This window comes from Sinocyclocheilus grahami, unplaced genomic scaffold, assembly GCF_001515645.1.
Source record: "Sinocyclocheilus grahami isolate Dianchi unplaced genomic scaffold, SAMN03320097.WGS_v1.1 scaffold732.1, whole genome shotgun sequence".
NCBI classification, from domain to species: Eukaryota; Metazoa; Chordata; class Actinopteri; order Cypriniformes; family Cyprinidae; genus Sinocyclocheilus; species Sinocyclocheilus grahami.
Window position 1 is genome coordinate 122,093 of NW_015505911.1, and position 9,795 is coordinate 131,887.

At 38.1% G+C, this 9,795-nt stretch overlaps 2 protein-coding genes across 3 annotated transcripts in view; both read right to left on the bottom strand.

The window, feature by feature from the left end:
- The window catches only part of LOC107560522 (BCL2/adenovirus E1B 19 kDa protein-interacting protein 3-like), an 11,429-nt gene extending 6,378 nt beyond the window's left edge, over positions 1 to 5,051 (bottom strand). Inside the window, exon 1 of the mRNA XM_016244736.1 lies at positions 4,892 to 5,051. Coding sequence (XP_016100222.1) covers positions 4,892 to 4,970 — 79 coding nt within the window. The 5' untranslated portion in view covers positions 4,971 to 5,051. The remainder of the gene's footprint in view (positions 1 to 4,891) is intronic.
- A 952-nt stretch (positions 5,052 to 6,003) lies between these two features.
- The window catches only part of ppp2r2ab (protein phosphatase 2, regulatory subunit B, alpha b), a 23,836-nt gene continuing 20,044 nt past the window's right edge, over positions 6,004 to 9,795 (bottom strand). For both annotated transcript variants that reach the window (XM_016244737.1, XM_016244738.1), the window contains one exon: positions 6,004 to 7,245. In XM_016244737.1, the coding sequence (XP_016100223.1) occupies positions 6,966 to 7,245 (280 nt within the window). In that variant the 3' untranslated portion in view covers positions 6,004 to 6,965. The remainder of the gene's footprint in view (positions 7,246 to 9,795) is intronic.

Below are 9,795 nucleotides of genomic sequence, written 5' to 3' on the forward strand. Positions count from 1 at the left end.
TAACATTTCCGTCACACGCTTGAGGTATTCGGCCAATCACAACACACTGGATAGCCGGCCAATCACAGCACACCTCGCTTTTTCAGACCGATGAGCTTTGTAAAAATCGACGCGTCTCAAAAAGTCGGGGCATAGAGGAGAAACAATAATGTACAGTATGTGGAAATGTATTTATTTATTTTTTACTTTAAACCGCATAAACATTTCATTACACCAAATACACAAAATAATGTTCTTTTTAGCAGCATCATATGACCCCTTTAACAGTCATAAAAGTAAACTTAATTTTCATTAATATAATATCTGATTTTGAGGTGAAATGAGACCTGGTTACACTCTCAGAAAAAAAGTTACAAAAGCTGTCACTGGGGCGGTACTTTTTCAAAAGGCACACCTTTGTACCTTAACAGTCCATTTTTTTAAACTGAATTTCAATATCGTGATAATACTGTATACCGTGATAAAAGCATTAGCAATTAATCGCAACATGATAATTTGATACCGGCATATCCCTACTTCCAACAGAATAGTCATAAAATCAAAATATCTGATTTTGGAGTTAAATGTGGCCTGGAAATGATATTGCATCCACTGTATGAACCAAGGCAGACGGTGACAGACAGTGGGATTTCCCTGTAAATCGTTGGTGGTCTGGCTCAACTTCTATTTACTGTGTGGTGAAAGGGCAGTAAATGCCTCCCTCTCAGACTCATTACAAGCGATTTCCCTGTAAATCGTTGGTGGTCTGGCTCAACTTCTATTTACTGTGTGGTGAAAGGTTATGATATATATGATATATATCACTGATATATATGAGTCACACCTGACCCGACCGCTGCATGCTCTACGTGAGTCTGAGCAGGGACACACTCCTGAACGCATGGCTTGATCAACACAAACACACAGACCCCTTTCATCCATGAGTCAAGGATGAGCACTAAGCTTCCCGTGTTCCCCTTTCACCCTCATCTGCCATGCTGTCTCATCAGAAACATCTGTGTTATCGCACAGTCGATCCTCTGTTTACCACCGGCTCAACACACCACTCTGGTTCCCCAGCGCACGCTGCTGACCAACCAGGATGAGCTAAGTATAAACCGAATGCCTCGCAGGCCACTTCCAGGAAAACAAAAAAAAGAAGACAAAGAAGGTCCAGAAGACTTCCTTGGGTTGAGCAAACATGGATCATGTGACGAGGGCCTGCTTTGACTCTACTCGGCTACATCTTCTCATAAGTATGGATGTGCATGCACGTCTCCGTCCCATCCTGAGGGGGAAACGTGTGAATTCGGCTGTGCTAGAGACGACTGACCTTTGTCTCGATCCACTGACACAAACAGTGTTGCTGTGGCAGCGGGCAAGCTGAACATTCTGGCCAACGGTGGAACATTACTTTGGCTGTCATCAGGGAATATATAGAGATCAAAAGATCAGATGATAGTATAACAGAGGCTCATTTATGAAACGCTAAAGCATCACGACTGCAAAGTGATCAATGTGTGGCTCTGGTAGACAAATAAGCTATTGGGTGAATCTTACGAAAACAGGTCATATTTAATCTTAAACTAATAAAATTAAATAAAATAATAAATTAAAATAAAATATTTTAAAAAGGACAAAAATTAGGTCTGGACATGTTGCAAATTTTTTTTAGTATTTCTTATATTTTACTTTTATTAATTCTTATTACATATTCACTATAATATTGTATTAATACAGAAAAAATACAGATTTTTTGTTGTTTTTTAAAAAAGAAGCTTCTTACGTTTTTATGTAATTTATTCCTGTGACAGCATATCCGATTATTGTTAAATTAAATATTATAAATGTCCAAAAGAATAGCATTTATTTGATAAATAAATCTTTGGTAACATCATACATTTACTGGCACTTCTGATAAAGTGTCCATGCTGAATAAAAATATTAAATTCATTAAAATAAACAAACTTACTGAACACAAACTTAAAATTTACATTTACATTTTATTTTTTCTTTAAAGGAAAATGATGAGATATAATAAAGACACTCAGGGGTATATGCAAATTATTTAAAAATATTTAAAACATACACACACACTAATATACAGTGGGTACGGAAATATATATATATATATATATATACACACACATACATACACATACACACATTATAAAAGAAAAGTAGCCTAATTGTAGCCAGTTGACATTATATTTAAAAGCCATAATTTATGATTAAGCTGCTAATTACCAAACTACATTTGTTTATTCAGAACAAATACAGAACATTATCAACTTTTAATTAAAACAAGTTTAAAACAAGATCGCCACTAAAAATGTACATGTTCGCTCTGTTCATCCCTTCTTTTGATTTGATTGAAGAAATATGTCCCGGTCAGACCGGACATGTTCTTGACAAGTTTTGAGAGATTCATCGTATTAGATCTTTGTCTGTGGGCAAAGTCTCTTCACACGTCCTCCAGCTAGCACTCATCATGTCTAGTACACAGCCAAACGCATCCAAACTGTCAAACAAACACTGTTAAGCTGAGCCCACATTTGCCCATCTGTTACACTAAAAGAACCTGGCCAACATTAAGATGCCCTGGAGAATCTCTCAAATTCACGAGTTAGCACTAGCGCATGAGAAAGCTGTGGTCATCAAATCACTGCATTGAGATCTGGCCAAGGAAGTCAGCCTCATCTGTGGGAAACCAAGTTTTATGAGATAATGGAGCTTGTGGTGCTGATGATACAGTTTCAAAATCTAATGAATGAGAAAAACACAACGGCCACAGAATTCATTGAGGAAATAAAATCGCCTTAAACCAGGGTTATGTGCAGTGCGAAAAGCCATTGTGCGAGTTATTTTAGTATCATTAATACTACCACATAATAATATACTATATTATACATAATAACAACTATAGTTTTGCCAACATTTTAAATAAATGTTTATATTTTGTGTTTTAATGTTTTTAATGTTTTATCAATTTTGTTTTAAGTTTTGGTCATTTTTAATATATATATTATTAAGTTTCAGTTTTTAGGTTTAGACTACTTTAGCATTTCATCTAAACGGAAATGAGAAATAACTGAAATTTTATATATACACACACACACACACATATATACATATTATAAATAATATGTACAGGCCTATATAATTTTATTCCTTTCTAATGTTCTTGAGCATTAAAAAAAGCATACCTTTGCCATTTTCCATGCTCTTTTCCTTTTAGAATTAAACGTGAAGGCGAAATAATTCATTTGATTTATTTTGCTGTTAAGACTTTAGGACGTCAATGCAAGCACCCTCTTCATATATAAAATGAAAGAGAACATCTGAAACGCAAACCAAATGTTCTGCATGAGCCAAGATCTCCATGCATTTTCCTTCCTCATGACACAGAACTATTTTACATGAAGTAAACTGCTGCTACTTCACGATCTCAAAATATCATGACTCACCGCCCTAAACTCACACTCCCAATTCTATTTCCTGGCTTTCTTTCTGACACTTTCCACACGTAGACACAATCCGGACCACATTCGCTGCTGCTACAAATAGAATTACATATACTACTATGGTGAAAGCGCGGCTCATGAATATTAATTAGGCTCTTCTGACACTGCTTTAACTTCCCTGCACATTTTGGTCACGTAGCCTAATATAAATTCATTACGCGAGTCTTTTCCATTAGGTAATTGGCCTGCTACTAACGTTCACCGCCCAGTGTCTGCCTTTCAGCCAATCAGTAAGGCTTACTGGCTCACTACTAATTAATATTCATGCCTCAAGCCTTTTCCATAGTAGAATTAATGAACTGGCGTCCTGAACTAGGGTCAACAGCTGAGAGGACTAGAGGCGCTTAACTAGCTTTGGTCACAGCGCGAACGTAGCTTGCATTAATATCGGTTGTTTACAGTGAATGGCAGTTTAAGTACACCGCACAAAATCAGTGGTCTTAATATTTAGACAGCGAGATTTAGCGGTCTGCTCCTCGCATTTCAGAAAGCATACCAGGAATTTCAAGAAGATGTATTCGTCTCCTGTAACTTTAGCGCATCTTTAGGAATTCCCACTATTTGTAACCAAAAATGTTATATATATATATATATAATGACGAATTAACTGATATGGATTTTAAATAGCAGGCTGACAAATAATGTTTTAGCAAATCCACACATACTGTATGATGATGAACTATTTGTTCATGGTCTGGCTCTAGATGTTAAGGGTTACTTTTTTCGCCTTCAAGTTATTTTTAAATGCATTTCATACGGCTTTTCGTCTACTACGCCAATTAAATATTAGTTAACAACAAGTTAAATCTAAGTGTCAGAGACCACTTTCTAGACCAGTTTGTTTGCAGCCTCGCAGATCACACAAAGACCTCATTCGCTGCCACACGTTACATGTCAAACAAATATGAACAAAAACAAAACTTTTTTTTTTCTTTGAGCCGCTTCTTATAAACACACCGGAGAAACACTGGTATGTGTTACATATTAATTACACGAATAAAAATGGGGTTTCAAGCAGATCCACAATCTCCATTACCGAGTTGCTCTAGTTCTCGCCTTGTTGACATCGGCTTAGGCCAGCCTGCTGAAAACGTAAAGTCACACTATTGGTTTAGGTTCAAGTCAACCACGTTTTAAGACCCGCCTCAACACACAACCTCAACGGCCATTGGACAGAACGCTTGTCAATAAACATGACGCGCTAGTATTACAGCAAACCCCGCCCTCCTTAAGGGACAGAAATGTTGACTGGAACTCAAAAAGAGCATTTTACATGAAGTAAAAGAATTAAAACGATCAAAAAACACCAATACAGACAAGTCGAAGGCTTATCTAACAGAGTTTATAGATGTCAGTGCAATACAGCGAGGTGCTCCGGCTGTACATACCGTTTAACCCAGGCTCCCCGTTGTTGTCTGCTGGAGCAGCAGCGTCGGACATCGTGGCTCTGTGTAGGGCGGCTTGCATAAGACTGTCTGTTAGCACCGCACGCGCACACTCTGTGCACGCACGCACGCACGCACACACACACACACACACATTTGGACCTGAGCGCTGATCACGGATCTGACGCTTTGTGGAGGGGGTGCTTTTAAGTTGGTTAATAACTGTTCTCAGTGGCTGCCCTCAGAACTGTTATGGGAGCACAGGTTTCCTGCAGCGCTAAAAATGACGCAAATGGGTTCATATCTGACAACAAAGACACTAACATTACGTAATGGACTCAGGCTGCTTATTTATAAAAAACGCACGTGTATTATGAACGTGTATTATAGTTTATTTATATGTCAATAAACTAAAATGCATTATGCCAAGCCCATTTAACATTTATTTCATAAAACAAACTAGCATCTATTGTTGTTGCTTTTTAATTACCTGCAAGTCATCCAATAATGACCACTATCTTTTTCAATTTCATTAGTAACTTTTCATTTGAAGTATGTTTTCCTTTGGTCACTAAGTTTGCATTTTCTAGCTCTGAAAACAGTTGTTTAAATGAACAGCCAAAACCAATATTTTCTGTTTTTAGCTGAAAAAAGTATTGTGCAAACGCCCCCTGAGACTATTCAAATAATGAATAACTAAGCAAAATAAATACATTTAAAATAGTAATTTTTAGTAAAACTTCAGTTGGTACCAATGACTAATGGAAATGATAAAACAGCTTGCCATACATCCCTGGCATGTTGAGGTCTCATTTTGTGGGCATATTTCAGCCCTCACCATGCTGTTTTTTTTAGTTTAATCCGGTATTAAAAAGATCCGATCAATGTTGTTAATCTATTATGATCTTATAAATCTGAGAGTGGACATTTAGCTCCAAAATCCTTGAAGCAATGTTTAAAATCATCATATATGCAAATGGTCAACTCCAGATCATCCCTCATGGTCCTCAAAAGCCTTTAATATCCTATATATTAGCTTGACGTTACACTCAAAAAGCTTTTCAGTTTTGCACCAGGCATGCTTTGCAAATTCAAAGAAGAGGACACGACTCTTGTTTAATTGTTTGTTCCGTTTATAAATACCATTTTGATATCATAATCTCTATAATCTTTCTCAACTTGTAACTCTTGAGATAGAGAGAGTGAAGACAGAAATCGGGCATGGATCACAAAGGAAAATAAACCTTGTAAGGCTGAATGACTCGTACATGAGCGAGCAGTCCAACTGGAGTGTATGTGCTTGAACAAGTGTAGATTTTAAATACTACAGCAAACACGGCAATGCCATCTGTGCCACAAAAAATTTTTTTTAAAAAAAGAACATGAAAAGCTCTTTGGGCCGATGTGATGGTGAGTGTGTGGATATCTGAAAAGAAACAGCCGAAACCTTTTGTAGCTGTAATGGAGTGTAACGGGACAGTATGAAATGTAATAAGCAGTGAGCTAAAAAAAAGACATCTAAAAAAAAAGAAACACCCATTCTTGAAACAGAATTAAAACAAACTAAACAACCTGGTAGTTTCTCTGAGAAGGTTAAAAACGGTTACAATGGCACGAAAAACATATGGAGGATTAAAGGACACAGGGACATCCACATGAGTTCAAATTAGTTTTTATACAGACAACTTGAAAAAACCAAAGCCAAAAAAAGCACAAAAAAAAAAGCGCATGGTTGAAATCTGTCAGATTGCCGCCCATTTCGTCCCTGGGCTCAGACTTGTGGGTAAAGGGAAAGGGATGGAGGGTACACACAGATTGGCACAACATCACCAGAGCAAGGCACGTGTCATGGTGCCACAGAGGCCGAGGCCAGGTTGCGCTCTTCTCCAGACCAGTTTGAACCAGTTTACTCAGTATTGGCAGACGCTAGTTGGCTCGACTAGTTCATTCTGTCCTGGAGTAGGCCAATGTTGGTTATGTGATGATGGTGGCTGTCACAGAAATGATTTTTGCTAGTTCTTTATTTCATTTTCACAGAGAGAGAGAGGTTCGGAGGTTTTCTTTCTCCATGACAGTATTAGTTCACTTTTTCCTGGAAGATGTAGAGGTTGTTGGTGGTTGCCACGGCGATGATATTTTCCTGCGGGTGCCAGGCGGTGTGTAGGATCTTCTTGTTGAAGTCCAGGCTGTCCACACTGATCTCATCCTTCTTTCGCTTGCCGCCCGCGCAAACCCTGCGCGGCTTTAGGACCTGCCGGGCCTTGCAGCTCTCGCGCGAAGCCTCCAGGGTGACGTCCCGCCGCTGGCTGCGGTCCAACATTCGGAAGAAGTTGTTGTAGGATCCAGTCATCACCACGCTAGGACAAAAGAATTGAACCGGAAACACAATACCATTAATAAACCTCATTGTAAACATGATTGGAATTTTAATAGTAAAAGACTGTAAAATGCTATGTTAAAATGTTCAAAAGACCAGCATTTTATTATTTTGTCTTGAATGTCACTTTTGATCAATTTAATGTATACTTGCATATCCCTATCTATAAGAAGACATTTTAGGTAATTTTACAGTAAAATACTGTTAAATGTACAGTTTTTAGAAGTGAAAAAGTACAAATTACCATATATCTTACCGTGACAAAATGTAAATTGACATTATCTGAATCCCAGCTAACATCTGATGCTTTCACACTGAAATAAGTATCATCTTTCATTTTTCCTTTTTTTCCAATTGTGTATATTAGTGTTTTGATACACCTTGTGTTAATGTTTATTGCATTATTTTAGTGTCATGTTTGTCACCATGATGGTGTTTTGTGTTTGTTTACATGACACTGAGCGCACCTTCTAAATATTAGCATTTACCTCAGCTTGTGGAAAAGTTAAATCTGTCAAACTGTATTTTTATGTTAAGTTCTAGCATCCACAGCTGCCATTTTTTTAGGGATGCATCGATCCGATACTCAGTATCAGTATCGGCTCCGATACTGGCATTTCCTGCCGGATCGGGTATCAGTCAGACAAGTCCGATCCAAATCCGATATTGTGCATACTATTCTGTGACGATCAGGTTTAGATCGGATCAATTTTGGAAAAATATGGTATCGTTGCAGCCATAGTTTTTTTTGTTTTTAAGTAAAAATTTACAAACTTTTTTGTTATAGTGCAACCTAGGGGTGTGAACCTACACTGTCTCACGGTTCGGTTCGATTACAATTATCATGTAATCGATTTGGTTCAATTCGATATCACGATGCACTGCATCCTCAATTTTCAATTGTACTTCACATGTATAGCCTACAATGTTGTCAATAAATACAAGCAGTCAGATATATGAACTGAACCTTTAATTTTACCTGCTCAAAAAAAACATGCTTCTTGAATGTATAATTTTTGTCTGAGCTGGGTCCACCTTGGCACTCACAGGCGTTAACAGCTCAGGGTGAAAACGGCTGACATGGTTTCTCAAGTTAGTGGTATTACCATAGATATATATATACGTAGATTCCTCATTAGCGACTGTTTCTATGGGCGGCGATATGTAAGCCATCTGCCATTTTTGGAACGGTCTGCAAACCCTCGAGCACAAGTTGACTGTGTGTCTACAACAGCAAGTTATATGCATGTATATCTTTGAATATTCATTGATTATTATGGTGAATGACGGCAAGTTGACCGTTCCAAAATGGCAGACGTGTCAACGTATCTGGAGCGGTCGAATAGGGCATTTATACATATCTATGGGTATTACACCCTGCATATTGTATTTGTGCATGACATGATTTACACAGCGTGAGTCTTCTCCAGGTCGTGTTAACCAGGTTGTGCTTAAAAGCCGAAATGTGCCCAGATGTCGGCTTTTAAAGTAGTTGGAGCATTTTTAATTACTCGCACTTGTGTCTCGCCTCCCTCCGTCATTGTATGCTACCGCGACAAAGCACGCATGCGGCAAATGACGTCAGAAAAGCGTCAGTACGTTATAATCGGTTATGGTCTATTACTGAGCCGATACTGAATTGTCCTCATCTGCATTGTGATGCATCGTATAAACTATTAATTTCGACACCCCTAGTGCTGCCTCAGCTAGTTCTAGGCTAGTAATGGGAAAACTGCAGATTTCTAGGAATGGAACAGGACGGTTGGCTAGTAGTCCAATTATAGGCCTGATTGAAGTTGGTGACTAATTTAGTTGAGGAAGAATGTGTTCGATAGCACTAACATGTCTTCATGACATGCTAACCCAATCTTCCACTGCCCTTGACCAGCATTCAGTCTGTCTGAGAGTGATTAGAGGTTCCCTCCAGATAAGAGCCAGTCTGGGCCCCAAAGGAGTCACGCAGGCACAGCGGCTGGCCTAAATGTTGACTGCCACCTTACTGACTGACTGATGGTCAGCTTTTAAATCTCAGGAAGGTATGTCTTAAATAGAAAATTATCCTTTATTTACAGAGGTACCTACAATAACTCAAACTTCATCTTGAATTTGTCTCATAACTACACATGGCGGTTTAATGCTTGCGTCTACATTTTACCCTGCTGTATTCTCAAAACATGCAAACAAAAGAATGAAGATAACTTGAAAGAACCAGAAATATTTCTGTCCTCTCCTAAACTCTGTTATTCATAATTTATTTATGATCCTTCAGAAATCATTCTAATATGCTGATTTGCTGCTCAAGAAACATTTCTTACTATTAATGTTGAAAACAGCTGTGCTGCTTAATATGTTTGTGATACGTACTCAGATTCTTGGATAAATATAAAGTTCAACTGAAAAATATGAAAATCATTACGGAGCCCAACATTTTTAACAGTAACAGAGCAATACCTGTATGTGAATCTTGACTCCTGATTTGGGGGGGGGGGGGGGTTTTTGGGGGAAACTAGGTGTAAAAAATGGAAAAACA